Source organism: Protomyctophum bolini, assembly GCF_963924005.1.
Source record: "Protomyctophum bolini genome assembly, chromosome: 11".
In the NCBI taxonomy this organism is placed as follows: Eukaryota; Metazoa; Chordata; class Actinopteri; order Myctophiformes; family Myctophidae; genus Protomyctophum; species Protomyctophum bolini.
In genome coordinates, this window is record NC_137872.1 from 30,370,183 (window position 1) to 30,392,724 (window position 22,542).

The 22,542-nt window shown below is 42.3% G+C and overlaps 1 protein-coding gene across 1 annotated transcript in view; it reads right to left on the reverse strand.

Moving 5' to 3' along the window:
* The window catches only part of hs3st4 (heparan sulfate (glucosamine) 3-O-sulfotransferase 4), a gene marked incomplete at its 3' end in the record, with an annotated part of 102,714 nt that extends 95,811 nt beyond the window's left edge, over positions 1–6,903 (reverse strand). Inside the window, exon 1 of the mRNA XM_080775357.1 lies at positions 6,014–6,903. Coding sequence (XP_080631483.1) covers positions 6,014–6,723 — 710 coding nt within the window. The 5' untranslated portion in view covers positions 6,724–6,903. The remainder of the gene's footprint in view (positions 1–6,013) is intronic.
* Positions 6,904–22,542: the final 15,639 nt, after the last annotated feature.

Below are 22,542 nucleotides of genomic sequence, written 5' to 3' on the forward strand. Positions count from 1 at the left end.
GACTTTGGATCGATCGCCAAGGACAGCGCTTGTAGTTTCAGAGTTATGGAGCTTTGAAAATCCTGCTTGTAACCAAGGTAAATGCAGAGGAGTTGTAAAGATCCCATAGCTGGTGGTGACGGAGGGAGGCGTTGCATAGCAACCGGACCAATGGGGCTCAACCGCTTTATATAATGGAGTATACAGGGCGGTACGAACATGTTCGTACCTGTACGTACTTAGCAAAGAAATTGATAACTGTATCACAGAACTAAATGGTGTAATAAATGCCTGAGCTTACTCACACCAATTCAAAACAGCACAGTGGTTCTCATTCCCAACACAGAGCCTGGCATCAGGCATCACAGTGGTTCCCAACACAGACCCTAGCATCAGACAGCACAGTGGTTCCCAACACAGACTCTGGCATCAGACAGCACAGTGGTTCTCATTCCCAACACAGACCCTGGCATCAGACAGCACAGTGGTTCTCATTCCGAACACAGACCCTAGCATCAGACAGCACAGTGGTTCCCAACACAGACCCTGGCATCAGGAATCACAGTGGTTCTCATTCCCAACACAGACCCTGGCATCAGACAGCACAGTGGTTCCCAACACAGAACCTGGCATCAGACAGCACAGTGGTTCTCATTCCCAACACAGACCCTGGCATCAGACAGCACAGTGGTTCTCATTCCCAACACAGACCCTGGCATCAGACAGCACAGTGGTTCTCATTCCCAACACAGACCCTGGCATCAGACAGCACAGTGGTTCTCATTCCCAACACAGACCCTGGCATCAGACAGCACAGTGGTTCTCATTCCCAACACAGACCCTGGCATCAGACAGCACAGTGGTTCCCAACACAGAACCTGGCATCAGACAGCACAGTGGTTCCCAACACAGACCCTGGCATCAGACAGCACAGTGGTTCTCATTCCCAACACAGACCCTGGCATCAGACAGCACAGTGGTTCCCAACACAGACCCTGGCATCAGGCTGGATGGTAACCGCAAGGTTGCCAGTTCGAACCCAGCCTCCCCCATGTTAGTGTCAAAGTGCCCTTGAGCAAGACACTGAACCCCAAATTGCTCCTGATGTGCTAGTTGGTGCCTTGCATGGTTTCGGCATTCGGTGTATGAATGTTTGTGTGAATGGGTGAATTGATGCACAATCTATGTAAAGCGCCTTGGATAAAAGCTAATTTTTTGCCTCTTTCATATATTATTTGACAATTTGGCCAAAATCAGTTGTTTGTTTGTTTATAGTTTGTTGATTACTTTTGATGCAGTTCGGTGTTTTTTTATCGTAAAATAGCCAATCTACATCGACACGTTGTGAGCTTGTAGACTGGATATTTTAACTATTCAAAAATGTTTTTAAATAGGAAAGAAATAAGTAGTAGTTTAGGGGGTTTAGCATGGACAAAAATAGAGCCCTTGGAGACCTGGCTGTTATTTCAACAGGACAGGATTTCAACCATGTGCATTATTGCATGTCATGTAGGTGACAAAGTTAAATTTACTCATGGGCTTTTTTATTTTTAATCCGCTTCACAATAGATCATACACTCTTTTGTGTTAGATATCGTTGATGGTACAGTCTCCAATGAGTTTTCACTGCCAAAGCACACAAAGACAATCCAAATAATTTTGTTTAATTGGATCGCAAGATTTTCACTTATTTACTAAAGATATTTGTGAATCATAGGCAAATTAATCCTCTCTAAACCCGCAGGGTCATGGTTGAGATGGTTGTCTTTAAAGTAATTCCTATGATGATAGAAAAAAAAGTTATGCTTGTTAAAAACTTGGGCTTTTTATCACAGAAAAGTTGTTTTCCATGCCCAACATTCCCCAATGAGACAGTTTTGATGACAGTTTTTCTTATGCAAGGAGAGATCAACATGCACCCACTCAAAAATGTTTGTTGTGCTGCGAGTAAATCCCCTTAGATAAGAACTTAAATAAATAAAACCGCACTCTCCCGCCTGCACTGTTCATTGATTTATTTGTCTTTCAGACCGTCTGGATATAAGGAATGCCTTTTAATCACCAACAAACAATAATTAGATAATACCGTAAGTGTTTGCCTTCCCATCTCGTTTATAAATGTACAATGAGGAAAACATGTTACATGAATACATCCACATCAACTGTATGCTTTACGTCCTAATAAAGGTCCTTGTCTGACAGAAAACTTGGCGAATAAGAAAGAGAAACGCGTGCGCAGTATCTTTGATATTGAGTATCAGTATATTGAGGGTCCAATGGAGTTAAGAGGTTTTGACCGAATCACAACACACAGACGTAAAGGGTGTCCAATAGCATTGGTTTATGAAAAGAAAGTTATAAATAAAACTTAAAAATTGAGTTAGGTGGTTTCTTCCCAACAGACAACAACGATATGTCATATGTACGTTCAATGAGAGCTTCTGTCCCTGAGGGACTGTCGTCAACAAAGTGCAGTACTGTATCGTGTATGGGTTGAAGTGGTAAAGCCATATTTGTACAGAGAAACGATACAGAGTAAATGTCATGAACTGACCTCCAGATCAAGCCTCCTTTTCTGAGGTAACTGCTTCTAAAGGTTACACGCAAAGTCAACGCAATACCTTTAGTGACATTTATGCTGTATCTCGTCTTTACACAGTACTAAAACAATTAAATTGTATAGGCTACTTTGTTTGGGGATTTTGGATATCATCACACCTAGTAATCAATGCCTCTGTGATGCGTTTGTTTGGTTGTGGATGCGTCGCCTATGGTATCCATAGCAACAAGTGTCATCATCCCAGAAAAGTGGGCGACGGTGAATACGGAACTAGGGTGCTTAAAACTGACACGTGGCTGACGACAGGTTAGGCCATTTGTACTAACTGCTTTGTGACAAAGGTTTCTTGGTTCAGAATTGAGTGTCAGACAAGAGTTTAGATAACTTGGACCTCTCATTGTAGCTCTGCATAGCAAATGACGCAGCATGACAAGGACGAGCTAGCCATGCTGAATGTACTTAATGTCCTAGTTACATTGATGATGGCTCTGACAAGTTGACAACGTCTGTATTTTCAACCAAGGTTCATGTTTTAGGTTGTTATTAGAGAAAATAAAGGATCTCCATTTGCTGCTTTCTTTTGTTTTGAACACGTGGCTGAACATAACATGCCATAACATTTTTACAAAATGTTATGGCAATTTCTTTATTATTATTTACTATAGTCCTAGACCCAGGAAAACATACGTCATAAATTTACACTATTTGCCTTAATTCAGCACTTTAAATAAACACCTTTTTCTGAAACTCTGCCTAGTAGTCTGCAGCATACATCTAGTGAGGTGATTATGTGATGGAATAAATGTTGAAGATATGTATAATTTCCGCCATTATCTCTAGTGCACATTAGTATCGTCGACCAATACTATTGCAGTTAATTCCAACTGGCATAGAAGACATTTCTAGACTGGTGTAGCAATGAAGTTCAAGAGCAATTGACTGCATGCGACACTTCAGTACATAAGCATTCTGCACCACACAGGCTGTTGTTAACCATCAAAAGTGTAGCCAAGGACCCTCAACACACATCCATACTTAAATGCCCTTATTGCCTATGAACACTTGGCTAATACATCTAGATGGAGGTTAACCATTCACCACACAATAGCCAGTACTTCTCTGACAGAGGAAAGGACATGACATTTCGATTCCTTCTGCAAGCGGCGACGAATAACAACACGTCACTTAATATAGGCCTAGTATATATACACAGTATCTGTCCTCCTAACTTTGTTCGGTATGAGGAATGTTGACAACAGATGTAGGTTTGCACTAAGTAAGTATTTCCCCATGTTCCCTGTACTTTGTTTTACAGAACAGACAGATTGGCTCTATTCTCCCCAGGGGGTGCAAAACTCCTGTTCCCTGAATATCTCATTCTTTTCATGCCCAAATCACGCTGAGGTTAAAACTACACGCAGGACAACCACACACATAAAATTAAGGGCGCTTAAGGGACTTGATTGGCTCAGGGGCACCAAAACACACAAGCACACTTATTATTATTTATGTAAGCCTGTCATCTTCCTGTTTAATGAGCCTTGCACCATAACCATAAGTGTAATGAAACAGTTCACATTAACACAGGCTAAATGAACAGCAGAGAGCTCCCATCTCTCTCTGCAACAGTACCGAAGCAGATGCTCCTCGCCGGCTGACAAACCCAGAGCAGAAGACTGGCTTCTATGGGAAACACGCACAGCACAGCTCTCTGGGTGAAGGTACTCGGAGACCTCATCCTCATCAGCTCAGTGAGTCCATTAAAAAGCCTAAATTCCCCTTGACAAACATTGCCATACGAGAATAATGCTTTACTGAGCGCCCGCCCTCTACATGGACGGTGATTTAACCTTGGACTTGATTGTACTGCCGTGAACACCACTGATAAACAATAAATGGCCCTTCTCTGGCTAATAGCACATACCTGAATGGAATTGAATGCCAAGAAGGCCCATTTTCACTAAATTACTTCTTACAGTAGTTGACTCTTATAGTAAGAATTTTATCAACTAATCATTAGATGTAATCGACAAATCTGTAAAATCATGCTAAGTTTGCCAACTACAATGATGTAAAAGCAAAATCTCAGTTATTCGCATGCTTATTATTATTATTATTTCAGGAAATAAATCAATATAGAGGAAAAAACGAACATTTACTAATCAACCAACTATTTCTTGGTCAACTAACGTCAAACCAACCGATTAAATGATTACTCAATGAGCTGGCACTCTTGGAGTTACATTCATGATACTTTTACTGTAAATGGAATGGTGTACAGTGCCAACAGACGGTTGGAGGCTATGCTGATCACTTCTGTTAGTTTACAGGTCTACAAAATGTATGTCAGTAATTGTCAGATTTATAAGATTGCAATATGTGTTAGTTTATCTTTGTGGTTACAATCGAAAGGGAAAGGAATTGATTAAGTTCTTCAAGGACTTTGAGGTGGGCACAGCACCGAAAAATACACTAAACTAAAAATGCACTTCTGTCAATAGATACTGGAATATGCAAATCCAACATCTACACTATATTCAATAGCGTCTGCCTTCTGCATTATTTAGTATGTGTGTGTATGCTTGTGTGCATTTGTATGTGTGTTAAGGCTACACTACTTAAACATTCAAATAAACCGAACAATCAGTTTTTAAAACTCAAACCGAGCAATTGGGTTTTAATTTAAAATTTTGGTCAAAGCTAAACCGTGACTAGAGTAAATGAGGTAGTAAATTAAAAAAAGCAGTAAATGTTACAGTACACGGAGCATAGACAAAATGTAATAGTTCAACAAGAGGCTTAAGCAAAATTAACTAACTCCATCTATCATCTTCTTGAAAACAAAGTGAGACAAAAACCGTGTGTGTGTGTGTGTGTGTGTGTGTGTGTGTGTGTGTGCGCGCACGCACACACATCCAGACCATAGGTTTGACATAAAACAGGAAACGGTGTGACACAGTCTGTGACAGGCCTGTGTTATTATCAGCCCTATACCCACAGTACAGACAGCTGTAGGAATACCATGGACTCAGGGTGACCACGATGACATAATACTATGCAATGTATGCATACACTGTTCCGTACTGACTCACGCACTTCAACCAAAGCAATATCATGTCTTTCTTGCATAGGTCAAACCGTCAAACTAGGTAAAAACTTATATATAGGCAAAAATATAGGCCTAGTGTATGATATGGCATGGTTTACGGTTACATACATTCAATTCAGTACTGATGTGGTACTGAGTAATGACTGCAATATTAATATAAGTATTAGAAGAAGGAGAAGAATAATTAGGATAATTATAAGAAGAATTAGTTTATTAGAAGAATATTAGTTTTTATATAAAATACATATTTACGGTGGTTATTTGTAGGCCTATTATTTGATCTAAAAATGTATCTAATTGTTTCTGAAACTACTATATATAATTCTATCCCGGGAGATCAAAGCCTATACTAGAATAGATCTCACCTGTACCAGTCCAGGCCCCTCTCGTAGTTCCTGTCAAAGAAGTGTGGCTCATTCCCAACGGCTCTAACATCCGGGTGCACCCTCAGAGCCTCCAGCAGAGCCCTGGTTCCACCTTTCTTCACCCCGATGATGATGGCCTGGGGAAGCTTCTTCTCGCCATAATCCGACGTGCAGTTCACGCCGAGTTCACTGTCCGTGGTGCTGAAGTCCTGCTGCTCATGGCGCTCCACCACAGCGGCGGTGCTGGTGGTGGTGGTGTGACCGTGACGATGCACCGCCGAGGCGGAGGAGGGTTTGGTCGGAGCCGGCGCCGCCGCCGCTTGACTCCTCCTGACCCAAGACTCCACCGTCCTCTGTTGCTCCGCTTCTTCCACATAATCTTTCAGAGTGGAGGAGATGGCACTGGCGGTTTGACCGGAGGACGCGGTGGCGGCGCTGGCAGCCTCGGCGAATTCCTCCTCCTCCGGCTGCAGGAACGAAGTCGGATAAAGTTTTTCCCTCAGCGTGACAAAAGTTGTCTCCTCCGTGACCTGCGGCCGTTCCCCCTGGTACACGTACACGTTCTCCTGCAAGGGGAACTGCAGCGAGTTGTAGCAGCTCATCAAGCTGTAGAACAGGTATGTGACGGAGAGGGACAGCGTGAACATGAAGAGGATCTTCCGGGGCACTTTAGAGGTAAAGAAGACCTGCGTGCTGGACCAAAATGCCATCTCTGACAGCAGTGACCCTCTCAGAGAAGTGGCTTATTGCTGCAGACATGTTTCCACCCCAAGTCTTGCATGGACACTCCAAAACAACAATAATCTGTCACACTATCAGCATCAGCAGCAGCACCGCTCCTCCGGCTGAGAACGCGCGGAGGACCGCACCGACGAGCTACCACCGGCACCACCACCACCACCACCGAATCGCATATTTATAAGGATAGTGTGGGAAACGGATCGATGGGAAATTCCGAAAGAATATCGCGTCCCCGCTTTCTCTTTGAGTATCGATTTCTTATTCCAACGGCTGACAAGAGTATGTCACCATTTATTGGACTGAACTTGCAGATTTGAAAGACTGGAGGTCTGGCGTCCTTCCAAATGAGCCGCCCGGCTTGAACTGGACAGAGTATGATGGATGTGGAGTCTTGGCATTTTATGGAGAAAAGAAAAAAAGCAGAACGGGCAGGCAGAGTGTGCTTGAAGTAGGCTGCAAAGAAAGCACGTCTTCATCAACTGCTCGATCACTCAATCCTCGATTCACCACAGCTGTGTGTGTGTGGATTTCAAACGCCAATTTGGCAACAATTAAATCCGTCGGATATCTCGAACAAAGAATTCCCCTTGTAAAAAAAAGTCCCAGCTTCGATCGTCCCTAACTTTGTGAAACATAAACTAACAACCTAAGCTAAATGGATCTATACTCTTTGTGCTACTATAAGGAATGCTGTCCTTGTGCCTTTAGAGATCTTACGATGTGCGCATCGGGCTCGCGTGTGCTCGTCTGAACTGATCAAGCACTGACTGTAGAGCCACCGCACAAATATAAAGTGTACACCCACTTTTTTCTCCTCTATCCGCGCACAAGTAGGCTATAAACGTCAGATTTCATAATCTAAAATAGTGTGGAGTAGAAATACTCCCCCCTCCCCTCATTCACACCATCACTTGTGAGCTTATGGACGATGCAGTGTGGCTGTGCCCCTGTCTGCCTCTATACTGTCTACTACTGTACTACACAATACGCATACTATACTGTCTCATTGTTTCTATAAAGTTCACTATGAATCCCGTCAAGATTATTCGATGCAATTTTACATGTTCCTACACGAAGCTCATGTCTGCACTCTACTGGTGGTCCTATTGAGACATTTAAAAAAATATATAAAATGTGTTCCAAATTAAATTACAAAACTGCACGGTCGGTCAGTATCAGTGCTACTATCTCTGAATGAAAACATAACTAAATTATTATTATTTTACTGTACTGATAATGAGAAATTAAATGCAAGATGGATGAGGGTGGCTTAATTCTCCACTTTGGCATATTGTTCAAGAGTATATAGGCTATGCTTGGGTTGATCAACACTGCATTTATAGACTGGTTCCACATCATTAAAACTGAGATTTCAGTCAAGTCTGCAGTGTGAGCTGACACTCGATCCAAATTCTATACTCTGGAGACTTAGAATAGAAAGAAACACATTTCTGCTGAGAGATGTCTCCAACACATATACTGTAACAAATTTTAACAATGCATGTGTCATTCCCTAAATGGCAGGTGGCAATTAGCACCGAGCCTTGGCGTTCGACACATAGCAGAGTGCTACAAATACTGTAGCTATACATTTCAATCACACGCAGGGAAATCCTCTCAGTCTGAACTGTACTGTATCTGTCTGGGCAGTCCCTGTTGCCAGCAATCTGTCATGTCAACAACAGAAATGACTTTTATTATGTGTGATGTGCCATATTACAAGCTGTGTGTGTGTGTGTGTGTGTGTGTGTGTGTGTGTGTGTGTGTGTGTGTGTGTGAGCATCACACACACGCGCACACTGTGCGCGTGTGTGTGATGCTCTGGATAAATCAGCTCTGTTTTGCATTCTGCAATTGGAATCTCACAGAATCAGAAAATCTATGCCATCCAATGGGACCTGCACAGAGAGGAAATAAATCCTGCCCCCTTCCTCTGTCTCCCACCAACACATAGTTATGAATCCCCTGGCGCGCACACACACACACACACACACACACGCACACGCACAGCACGTTGGATTTCCCTATAATTATTATTGAGGGTATTGAAAACCTCTTGAAATTCATGCTGCCACTTTCAAATAAGCCTCGGTTAATCCTGCCATAGTCATCCATATAAAATGACAATTCTTTTACGGTCTGGAAGAATAAGCCTCTAGTTGATTTTTCACTTTTTGTCCTTTTTGTTTAAAATCAACCAACGCTAACTTTAACCTCAAACATAATGGATTGTGTTTTATTTGTTACCTACTGTAAAAACAATGGAAAGCAGAAGTCAAATTAACGTTTGGCCCGGGGTGGAAAACTCCTTAAAATGTGTGCTCTTGGCACAGATACCGGTATATATATAAAGTTTATTGCATACGCTATTAATCTAAAGGCTAGTTTGAGGATGTGTGTGTGTGTGTGTGTGTGTGTGTGTGTGTGTGTGTGTGTGTGTGTGTGTGTGTGCGCGCGCACGCATGCTGTATGCATGTTTGGGGCATGGAAGAATAAGCAGTTACATAAAGTATTGTGGGGGCATGGATGGCTTGATGGTTTCATTGAAATAGGTGTGATCACATACCCCCCAAGGACAACAGCTCTTTCTCACACGCTCTCTGTTCCGTGGGTATATTCCAAGCACCAAGTCTGTTAATATGCATCACTCTGTGATTGTTCCATTATGTACTTTTCATGCTATTAAAAGGGTAGACGCTGCCTCTTCACAATCTGTACATCTAGTTCTTTTATTCTCACCCCTATTCGGCTTTCTGCTTTTTGTCACATGCTGTATATAGTTGCAAGAATACATAATTAAGGTAACTTAACCAATTAAGATTTAAGACCTGCATGAGGCCGATTTTACAATTATCTTTTAAATCAATAAAACTATTTTCTGGAAAAGAAAAAAAAAAAGAAAATTCTCATACTCAGAGACTTGTTCACAAGGCTGGCAAGATCAAATGGGTAGCATTTATAAATTCAACAAACATGCAGCAATTCAAATGTGCCAAAACTCTATTCTGGGCATGTCAACATTCTGTGACATTTGGCGGAAATAGCAGACCTATACCTACAGTACAAGCTCAGAAAGCTGTAAGCTTGTAGATACTGTAGGCCATTTTCCGTACAGAGGTTTATTGTAGAGGGAAAAAGGAGGCGGAGAAGTACAGACCCTTGGGGGACCCCGGTCAGCAAAGTGCAGTATAGAGTTTAAGTGGTTAATGACTGAATGTCTCTAAGGCTACAGTTTCAGCACCTTGTTAAAAGGGTAATTTCATTTTAGTAACAGAATGTATGATGTTCTTTCACAGCCACAAATAAACTATACTGTGCTGTAGATACACGGCACAATCCAATATCCACGTTTACAATAACCACATGGACCCTCACGGCGGGGCCTGTGACTCTCAGAGTTCCAACGACACTGAGGATTTTACAGTGCACCGTAGATAGATACCTGCCAGAATTTTATGGCGGTGATGTTTTGTCTCCAGCGTGTCTTTGTGTCCCGGACGCTCTTTGTCTGCGAGGTTTATTACGGACCATAAAGCTCTCACTCATCACTTTGCCTGGCAGGCGCAGCCCCGTGACTGCTCTGCCTTGTCCACTCGTCCACTTACAGTCTTACTTATTGGTATAATTTGTACCCACACAAGGCCCTTTTATGGCCACGTTTCCTTATTTCTTATGATCTGTAAAGAGAGAGACAAAAATAATAATATCGTTGTGGGAAAAGTCTGATGAGAGTTCTTTTTTTTTGGTTATCTGTTGCTCTAGTCATAATTTAATTAAGCACAAGAGCTTTAACATTGCCTGCTACTGATTCATGGAACTCGCTGAAAGAATTATTTAAAAATGAAATGCATTGGTCCCACTGGATGGGAGGACTCAAGAGGGAACTGTCAGGGTTTAATTTAAATGTGCATTCTATTGTGTATTTAAGTATGTTCATCATAATAACGCATCCTGACCCAGATAAGGTTCGTATACACGACTACAGTCAGATGTCTCTTCACATTGTAAACACAATATAGTGCCCAATTTTACGCTGTATAGCGTATGTCTGCGTGGGTTAATTTGTGACACTTTCCATTAGCACTGACATCATGTGTCAGTGCTATATATAGTTGACTATATTTAGATTAAACGTTTTATGCACACAGCATACAATCATTGCCTGCAGAGCCATGATGACTATACCTGTCAAAGCAGGGCAATACATTCAGCGCTAGAACCGCTCGTTTGCCACGGCCACGTTGTATTCACATCACAGCAGGTTCTAAAACGATATTGCAGAGATTATTTTCCAGATGCCATTTGATCCAGGCCTCACAACACTTCAACCACTCCCGTCGGAGGAACAGTTCTAACATGATGGTCAGGAGAAAAGAACCTCTGTTAAAGCCGTGTGCTTGACTTTTCCACCGCTTTGCCTCATCTGTCATACAAGGTTGAGGTGAGCATCTGTGCTTGCCTAGTGGATAACTCCAGCTGGATCTCTGCCCCCCCCCCCACCCCACTCCCACTCCCACCCCCCCACCAAGTCCAGCCTTGACAAGACTGAGCTCCTGTTCTTCCCTGGGAAGAAAAAATAGGTGGGGGAGAAAAGAAAAACCTGCCCTCTTACAAGGCCTCCTCATCTCTACCGACAACACCACGGCCATGGCCCATTCCTCTATACTATACTGTACATTCACAACGTTTCCCCGTGTTGGACTTACAAGCGTATCAGTCACCATCTATCCCTTCTCAGGCTCTAGTGATTTCCTATCTACAGGGTGAGAGGACATGTGGCCAGGCAGGGTTCTGTCTCTGTGCCCCTGCAGCTCAACCACAAATGCTGCAGGCTACAACCTCGTCCCCAACCCCCCCCCTAAATCCTCTCCAGGGAGAGAGATCTGTGCATGAGATTCACACAAGACGACGCGAGCGAGGCCTACAGTGTCTGTCCCTGCCCTGCCTTCCATCCTTCCCCATCTCCTCAAGGAGCACTTCACGCCCCCTCCTGTCTGTCATAGCCTGAAAACTCATCGTTTCGAGAAACACTTCGCCTCCCCTCTCCCTTGCCCTCCGCCTGTTAACATGCTGTTGTTTTCTCCTTAAGAAAAGCCAAAGAGACCAAGATATTTTATCCATTCTATTGTCTGAACATAATGATTTGGACCATGCATTATCATCAGTGTGGAGTGAACCAGGGTTCAATTCGGGTTAAAAAAAGAAACTCAGGGTTTTCACTTTCTTAACCACTATACTGTGGAAAACGTGATAGCTGATCATCTGTACAAGCTTAGTTTAGCTGCAATATCGGTTCTGTTGAACAAAAACGTAGGTGGCTTGTAATTTGAAATGACAGATACATAGGAAGTGACAACTCTCCGCCAAGCTGAGTGATGAAGTTGCAACTAAGTCCAACCACCTTCTGAGGATGTAATTGAAGACCCCCGTGGGTGTAAATCAAGACCCTTGCGGGTGTAATTGAAGACCCTTGCGGGTGTAATTGAAGACTGTGGAGCCACCGTAAACGGCCCCTGAGTGACGATGTAATTGGAAACTACACCGAATCATTTTGAAAGAGCCACAGCCAATGGGGAAACTCCAACGCTCTGCTGGCCGACCGCCAGTTGAAACGCTGTGTGGTTCTCTTCTCAACCATTTCTGGTTCAGCGACCACTCCAACATTCACGGTCCACCCAACCCAACCCAACCGACCACTTAAGCATTCGGTCAGATGGGTGGGCTCTGGGCTCCGCTACTGTACTGTACATGCATGCATTTTCAGATCATGTTGCGTCGGCTATTCAAAGATTGCAGATCTACAAGCTCACAGCACATCATTTTCATAATTTTTTAAAATATCTTTTAAAGTGTGAGAACTAGTGATTGAGAACAGTGGTTCCCAAAGAGGGGTCCGGGGACCCCCAGGGGTCCTTGAGGGAGCTCCAGGGGGTCGCCAGCCAAATGATAGTTAGGAACCAAATGGACCCTTATGGGTCTGTAACTCTGAGAGTGTACAAATGGAACCACATTTTTATAATGGGCCAGAATGGGCCAGAAAAATGCATGAAAATCCAAAGAAGAAGAAGGCCCCCCTCACTATCCACGACGTGTATATATCCCTCAATAGAGAATCACAGTCCTGCCCCCTTTTATGACGACAGGCCCAGGGAAAGCATCAAAAAGTATTTATTTAAAGATCTGTAAGCCTCGAACAAAGCCAACCCGGATTGTGACAAATATTGTGTTTATTTAATAATTACAAAGAAGAAAAACAACAAAAAAAGGTTTTTACCCTGCCCTTTATTTCTTCTAATTATTTGTTAGGCCCAAATTTCGTTTGTTATGATTTGTCACGATCCGAAAATTGGCTTTGTTCGAGGCATACATTTTTTTTAATTAATACTTTTTTAAATGTCTATGGGAAAAATGCATGGGGAATTATTTCCTGGGCCTGTCGTCATCATGAAAGGGGGCGGGACTGCGACGCTATAGCTATGTTGTTGTTGTGGAGGGTTGTGGAGAGAAAAACGGATTCCTGTGTTCATGGCAAAGATTGTGTTAAGCAGTCGATTATGTTCCAACTTGCATGGATCAAGTATCACAAGTCTGTCTGTCCGTCCGCCCGCCCGCCAGCCAGGCAGCCAATTAAGGACTGTCACATTTACAGAGCTGGTTGTGCTGTTGCGGTCCAGCAAAAAAAAAAAGTTTTCTGAGTAAGAATGTAGTTTTGGTAATGAGAGCATAATGAGAACACAGAGGTGCTGTTCTGCAGCATGCCTCGAACTCTCACTGGTTTACACTTCCTTAGCCGTCGTCTCTGTGGGACACTGCTTGGAATGACAATGTTTTAACCCGTTGAGGCCTGAGGGCCGAATTCTACTAAATGTCTTCTAAATTGAGCGAGAATGCAAAGTGTGGGTCATGGCCGAAAGAATAAGGTCGCGAATACAAGCGGCCGAAATTAGTTTTCTTCGACGGGAGATATAGGGTGAGAAAGTTCAGTCAGTCCCTGCTTTTGCGGCTGGAAACGAGCCAGCTTAGGTGGTTCGGGCATCTGGTTAGGATCTCCCTAGGGAGGTCCTCGAGGCACGCCCCACTGGGAGGAGACCCCGGGGCAGACCAAGGCGCAGGTGTAGGAAACACATCGACTCAATGGCCTTGGAACGTCTCGCCAGGAGGAAGTCACTAATGTTGCTCTGGAGAGGGAAGTCTGGAGCTCTCTGGTGGAGCTGTTGCCTTCGTGACCTGACTACGGATAAGCGGTTGAAGATGGATGGACTTTATGTTGCTACGTCAGTGTTTTCGTGTAAAAGGCCGCCAAGGTATTATGTATTTGGCCACGGACCGCCATCTCAAAACATGTTGTTCCAGGGACCCCCACCCACAGAAGCAAACATTTGAGTTAAAAAATGTTGACTTTAAAATATTATTTATTATTTTATATGTATTCTTTCTCCAAAAATAGCCAAAGTATAAAATGATACAGGTGCTTCCCCGGTTTTAATGGGTTAAACAGGATTAGCACTCTAAATCAATGTTAATTATATTCCTCCGTGTTCTCATAAATTAAGGTAATCTCAACATCAACTGCTCATCTATTCACGTCTACTGAGCTTGGTGGAAGAAAATCTACATATTCATATACTGACTCCTTTCATTTACACAAGTTTCTGTAACAATTACACTGCTAATCAGTCTGTGTTAGAGTGGCTAATAGGGTTATTTCCCAATGAAATCAATTTTATGATCCGATGCTGATGAACCAATAAAAGTTTAATTTCCATCTTTGACCTTTTAACTCTATAAGCCAACTTGCTAATGCTCCCTTCGGCACTTTTTCCCTATTCTCAGAGATGTCTACCTTTTTGACCTCTTCTAATCAGATTTTTTAATATAACATTTAATTGAAGGGTGTTTTGTGCATTATGCAGTCTTGACAAAGGTTATAGTACCAGTTCTCTAAATGCTACTGTAAATGAGCAGCTGCTTACGGCCCTTACTTTAAGTAAGGGCCGTTATATGAAACATTGTTGTAACAATACATTTTAACAGCTTTGTGAAATAAAAGCAGGGGGCAAAAACAAACAAATATCTTGGGTGGATTTCAAGCCTTTAGCCGTAGGAGATTTCATATGTTTTCATACAGTATGAGAGTATGTAATCATTCCTGTTTCCATCTCATGTCTTGTCATGTTGGATCTGTGCCCATTCCTGTCTTTATTGTGAAGCGCATCATATCTGCCACTGCCATATGAATTATGCCACAAAAATAACTCCTCACAGCAATGACTGAGAGGCTGATCTCCAGCACTTGTTTTCACAGGATCGGTCCTCTCGTAAAACTCAACGTTTTTGACTGTGGCAGCCTATAAAAGCACATGAAAGGGGCGGCGGCGGTCGCTCAGCGGTAAGTGGTCGGATGGCAACCACAAGGTTCCCAGTTTGAACCCGGGCTCCCAGTTAACCCATTTAGAAAAAAAGGTTTTCTAAATCATGACCATTTTCGGAAAGGCACATTTTAACGATTTTTTCAAAAATAGCAGACCTACAAGCTCGTAGCGCTTACGAGCTTGTAGGACTGCTATTTTTCAATAGCTCAATTATAACATAATGTTTAAAACACCAAAAGGGGTCCCCGCCCAAAATGGGTTAAATGTCCTTGGTGCCTTCCTTGCATGGTTTACTCAGCCATCGGTGTATATGAATGTGTGTGCGAATGGGTGAATGTAATGCACAATCTATGTAAAGCGCTTTGGATATACAGTAGGCGCTGTATAAATGCACCATTTACAATGCCTGATTTACATGATTTGCCACCCATGCTGCGGGTATCTGTCTGGAGGTGTATAATGCAAACAAATGGCCTGAAACACTAAACTGATTAGTAATCTGATTACATTGCTACAGCGGCAGTATAGGTGCCAGGAATACAAAGTACGTATGGTAATAATCAGTGGTGGAAAGTAACTAAGTGCATTTGTTACTGTAAAATGCAGTATTTGTACTTTTGTACATTTGTACTGTATTTCCAATTTAAAATAGTTTTACTTCTGCTCCACTACACCTTGGATCCAAATAGTTTTGAAATGGAACATTCTGCATAATGAGTACTTTTATACTTTTGGTACTTCAAGTACCAAAACATTTGTACTTTTACTCAAGTGCATTTAGAATTCCGGACTTTTACTTGCAACAGATACTGCAGTATTGATACTGCAGTATATCTATCATGAAGTGAGAGTACTTTCCCCACCACTGGTAATAATACACAATGCTATAGCAACACATTCACGGTTCAAAACAGTGATTCCACTTCCCCTTCCACAGCGTATAAACCTAGGCAGTATGAGCCATGCTGGACAGATTGTTCGTACATACTTTGGTTAGACACAGCATTGGTTAGACAGCATTGGTCCGACTGGATTAAGGTTGGTGAGGGGTGTGTTAAGGGTTGGGAGAGGGTTAAGGTTAGGTTTAGGTGTGTTGCCCCGTGGGAGGTTAGGGTTAGGGTGAGGGTTTGAGATAATAACCAATGGTATGTCTAACCAGTAACCAAAAGCGTGCACCCGTACAGTCGGGGGGGGGTAGGACCAAGGGATTTGGGATTTGTTTATAAACATTTGGGATTTGTTTACAAACATTTGGGATTTGTTTATAAACATTTGGGATTTGTAAGTCTCATGGGGGGGGTAGGACCACTACCAGTTGACCTGTAGTAAGTCTCATGGTCGGGGGGGTAGGACCAAGGGATTTGGGATTTGTTTATAAACATTTTGGTATTTGTTTATAAACATTTGTGATTTGTTTATAAACTTTTTGGGATTTGTTTATAAACATTTGGGATTTGTTTATAAACATTTGGGATTTGTTTATAAACATTTGTGATTTGTTTATAAACATGTGGCCCCCACCTAGCTTCTTAATTTTGATCTCAAAGTGCACCAGATTGAAGCATTTTCATGGCAAATTTACAATTTTTATCCGGCGTGGCAAAGCAGGAGGGGGGGGGGGCTCTGTATAATATGTTGCCTAGGGCCTCAAAAGGCCTAGAACCGGCACTGCGTACAGATTGTTAGTTCAGTAAACCTAGGCGGTCCCAGCCATGCTGTACAGATCAGATCTAGTTTGTTAGTTCAGTGCATCAAGGATGTAATCCTGTTACATGCCTCACCTGCTCCATTTTACGGTGATGATCATTTCTATGATAGGTAGTAATTTGGCCTATATATCTGCCCGGATTTTGTCTCGTTTGTAATTCAGTGCTTGGTAATCCCTCTAAGAAGAGTATTGACCTTGCGAAAGACTCATTTAGTGCCAGGGGAAGGAAATTGGACCGTGGCTGTGTCTGAACACAAAGGACGTGTAGGCATTTTTACCAGAGCCCTGCATGGTTCAGATTTCAGGGTTAGAACAACACGATTTGCCATGATGATGAATGATGCATGTCTTGATGAGATCACTGACACAATTAATTATTCTCCCTTCCTCAGCTTCTCTTTCACGAGGAAACCAATGACTCCGATAAGTGATAAGGACACTTCCTCTACGGCAGGGGTAGGCAACTAAGTTTGTCCTCGGGCCAATATCCGTCCAGGACCTTATACCTTTTTTAACGTCAATTTAGACTGTAAATTGCAGTTAAAAAAGGCCAAATTAGAGGAATATCTCAATTTAATTTAATTAGACTGTTTTCACCCTCCCTGCCCTGTCACTCTCAACATGGAGTATCAGTGTTATAATAAGTATAATATTAATAAACCTTCTTTAGGTGGGGATAGTTTTTCTATTTGGACTTAATAGCCGATATGTGGGTCTGTCGGTCAGATATTGTATGAATATCTACCCCTGCTCTGTACTGTACATCAGTGATTCTCAACCTTTGGAATTTCAAGTTTGATATACATTATTAGGCCACAGACCCCCATTTGATTTCCAATCTCGGTAAAAAATTGCCTCAATTTACACAATAAAATCCTAACTCTTTGTATACAGTTACAGAACCGTAAAGGTGAATGGTCAAGGTTTTCAAAATGGGGGCGGGGCACCAAGCAGGCCGATTCAAATTCAATTCACAAGATTATTGTGCCAGTCAAACCACTTTTATGTCACTATTAGCACACACACACACACACACTGCACACACACAGACACAGACACAGACACAGACACACACACACACACACACACACACACACACACCCACACACCCACAAAACTGTTGAAATTATGATGCGGTCAAACCGACCTTCATCGGGTGTCTCAAATACCCGATGAAGGGTCAGTTCGACCGAAAGTTCCGAAACACAAACATATTTGCTGTGAGTGAAGACAGTGTGCACGCATCTTTCCTCTTCACTCCTAGTCCTACACACCTGCTGTCCTGCCAAATTCAACAGGAATTCAACAATATTAGGGAGGGAGGCTACTGTATGTGGGGATTTTGGGAAGGCCTGGACTGCACTTCTTTGTTTTTAAACACAGGTTTTGTGGGCCATACTGTAACAGGTATAAAACACACCCATACACATCAGTCACTGCAGTAATGTCTGACTAGCATGATTCATAACAGTAAAACTGACCATCTGGAGGTAAGAAGGTCATCATTATATTGAATTAATGGATCTGCTCCTCGAGCCAGAATAAATTATGTGTATTTTTTGGGGGGGTACGACATTGTTGTGCCACTTCTTTGGTTCAAAAATCCTTCAAGCTTTCTCTTTTTATTCCCAAAGGGAAATACATTGTACACCGGTATGAGATGTGGGCCAAAGTGTGCACTTCTTAATCTAAGGAGTTGGAGGGTGATTGATTCCATCATTCTGTCGTGAAAGGAGATTTACGTTTGTTGTGTTTGCGTGCTTAAGTTCAAATTTTGTTAAACTTGAATGGCCACATGTATACATGCACACCCTTGAAATATTTCTGCCTTAAACACTTGCCTTATCCTAGGCATATCATAATAGACAAATATTCAGAGAAAATACGTAAACATTCTATGAAAATATAGGCACAAACATTCTGAGAAAATGTCTACAAGCTCACAGCGCGTTGCAATGGAAGTTTTCTTGTTCTGGTTCTGTTTCCTCCAAGTGAGAAGCTACGCTACAGTATTTAACCATCTATGTCTGCCAGTGGAGCTTTTCATGGTGGAGCTTTTCAGAGCCACATTAAATAGATTCTTTAGCAAATTAGTGTGTGTGGATCATGAGCATGGGAATTCAGACCGAGTGAGGGAAGGAATTCAGAGAAATGATTTCCATTATAATGCACTTTTGTCTCTTGGAAGCAGATGCAAAAGATCTTCACAGTGCAGTCAATAATCAATGGATACTCTAGTCACTAGAGTACAGCCGTGCTGTACACTAGAGTCTAGTGTACAGCACGGCTGAAAACTAATTTCTCAGGCTGCTTAAAACATGAGAGCATGAATTGGCATAATATCTTATAAACTTAATAAGGGATTTCCATGTTTTCTTTCTGAACCTAGCGGGAAATGCATTTGGCTCGACACCACACCGTAAAATCCTTTGTTAATTGACCTCTGAGAGTGTAATTGAGCCCTATAGCGTCCTTGTTTTGAGCAGGTCATAAGTACTATAGACGAATAACAGTTTAAGTCCACACTAATTATCCATAATGTATAAATGATGGATAAGGGGTCAGGACAACGACGCCTTTTCATGGAGGGGTCAGAATAACATTTGAACTTAAACTGTTATTCGTCTATAATACTTTAGGTTGATGTCTGCTATACAGTTACTACTGTATACAGTAGCATTGATATTCAAATGTTTTAATTTCACTCTGAGAGTGTACAAATGGAACCGTAAATGGTTTTGTACCCGCGAGGTCGGTTTAAAGTTTTATTAAGCTCTAAACATCTTCCATTAGCTCAATCTGAGGCCTATAAATGCGTTAGATTGCGTGCGTGTGCGTGGAGATTTTGGATATTCGATGACGTCACCACACATGGGTGCCACCGGAGGCTAGCGACGGATGCTGAAAACAGCTAACAGACGGTAAATAAAATACTATTAATTCTGGATAAAAACACATTAAAGAAACATGAGATTTCTCGGGTAGGCAAAGGAGGGTTTTAAGGTTTAAACCCGAGAAATTCCTTGTTCCCAACACTAGTCATACGTGAACGTTCACCTAAATTAGCCGATCCCTAGGGGACCCCGGTGGCTCAGGGGTAGAGTGGCCGGTAGAACGGCCGGTCGGACGGGAAAACCGGGAGGTTCCCAGTCCAGCAAGACGCTGAACCCCTAATTGCTCCCGATGTGCAGGTTGGTGCCTTGCATGGTTTTCTCTGCAGGTATCGTGTGTGAATGTGGGTGAATGTAATGCGCAATCTATGTAAAGCGCTTTGCATAGAAGCACTATATAAATGCACCATTTACCATTTACTCCAGTCAAAGAAATACTTAAGGGTTTAAGTTGTTAAAACGGACCCACGGGTCAAGTAACTCAGAGTTCCCCCGAACACTCTGCACTGCACAGTGCACACACACACCATGGGTAGCATTTGGTTTGGTTAGAGTAACAGACATACAGTATCTCAGCACAACATACTTTCCAATAGGGACAACAACAAGGTGTCAGGCTGCAGCGTTATAATGAGATAGCATATGTCATAGCAGAAGAGTGATTTATACTTAGTTATTCGCCGGTGTCACGCGCCCAAAATAGCCGAGCCACAAGCTCACAACGTGTTGCGGTGCGACGTGTTGTAAGCTTGTAGATCGGCTACTTTGGGTGTGTGACACAGCGTGCAACCAACCAAGTACAAATCATCAGTGGCCGATGCGACGCATAGTGTGCTTGTAGATCTGCTATTTTCAAAAGATTTGTATACATTTGAAAACTTGAAAAAGGACATTCCGTACTTGGTACTTGGTTGGTATGGTACTTTAAGTACATTTTGATACCAATACCTTAGTACTTTTACTCAAGTAAAGTTTGAATCCGGGACTTTTACTTGTAACAGAGTATTTCTACATTGCAGTATTGATTATTTTACTTAAGTAAAACAAGCAAGTACTTTTTTCCACCACTGCAAATCATGTATGCATGTGGTCTTTAGCATTCACCATGATGATGAGAGCTAGAAGAGAAGCTGCAGGCTGGGTTTTAGCACATACCACAGTCAGGGGCCGGGCATATGTGGGTGTGATATGACAACAGCGATTACAACGTACGGGGACTACAATAGCACCTTGCACTAATTGACTATTTGGCAAGCGGTTATAACATCCTGAAATGGGCTGAGTAAAGCCATGCAAAGCTAGATTTACGCAACTCAGTAGCCCACACTGTACAATTACAATGTGTAGCCTAATTTAGGCATTTAGCAGAGGTAGGTCTGTTTGTGCAGTGGTTCTCAAAGTGGGATCTTCGGAACCCCAGGTCTCCTGTGTGTGTGTGTGTGTGTGTGTGTGTGTGTGTGTGTGTGTGTGTGTGTCAGATCCCATTCCAAGTGGCTATGGCCAGTTTACAGGCCCTAGCTAGGCAACCCAGCCTAACCCAGCTCCGAGGAGCACGCTTTTCAGTTAATTTCGAAGCGGATTGATCTTTGACTTTTAGTGGTTTTGAGGTTCAAAGTGTACAGTAAGTGGGAACACATTTTATGGGATTATGGGATGAAGTGTGGACTAGTGTGGAGCTTTGTAAAGTCACTGCAAGCCTAATTTAAGAAAACATGTACACTTGATGTCCAATTAATGTATGTAGCCACAGACACACAAACCTTTCCTTTAAGAACAAGGTTTCTTCCGGCCCTGCAGTTAGACTAATTACATTGGGTGCCGTATACTGAGAATTGTCTGAGACAAATCTTGATCCGTCTCTGCTGAATGCAATTAACACTCCTGTTTTAGAAGAAGGTAGTTAGGTAGGTACTATATGTAATTTATTCATCTCTCCATCCCAGAAGAGAAATTAAGGTGTTACATCACCTTTCAGCAACAATCAACAACAAAATCACAACGGTATAACAAAGATACGTGACAATAGCATAAAATATAACAAGCAACTCTGGGAAATTGCAAGGTTGCAGCACTTCTTCATGTGGGAAGCCATTTGCACACTTTTAATTGTCTCCACCAACCTAAGGCATGGGGAGATTATGTTTTGCACACCGTCCGTTCGTCTGTCTGTCTGTTGCCAGCTAATCTCCAGCACCGTTAACCCGGTCAATGCCAAACTTTGCACACACACTCCCTGGATGCCAACAAACTTTCCAGAACAGCCCGTTATAGCGCCACCATGAGGCAGCTTTTCTTTTTTTGATATTTCGTCGACTAAAACTAGACTAACACTAATGAGGCAGCTTTTCACCTAAAACTAAGACTAAAATGTTAGGAAGGGACTAGTGGACAAAAGATCCAGTATAAGTCATTTTACACTTGGTTTGAATGCTGAAAATAGCTGATCTACAAACAAGCTTGTGTAAAAGTGTAAAATCAGCCATTACGACGGCATCAAGGCCCACCAAAATACATTTTAGTCGACAAAATCAACTGTAGATTTAGTCGACTAAAATCTTATGATATTTCGTCGACTAAAACTAGACCAACACTAAAACATTCCAGGTGACTAAAATGTGACTAAAACTAAATTAAGTTTCATTCCAAAGACTATGACTAGACTAAAATAGAAATTTGCTGCCAAAAACACCACTGCGTGAGACCCTTTTGGTTGCATTTGCACACACTCTCCATTTGCACACACCCTTTTGGTTATATTTGGTCACACTCTCAGTTAACACTAAGGATTTTACTGTGTATAGTCTGATCTTTTACTGT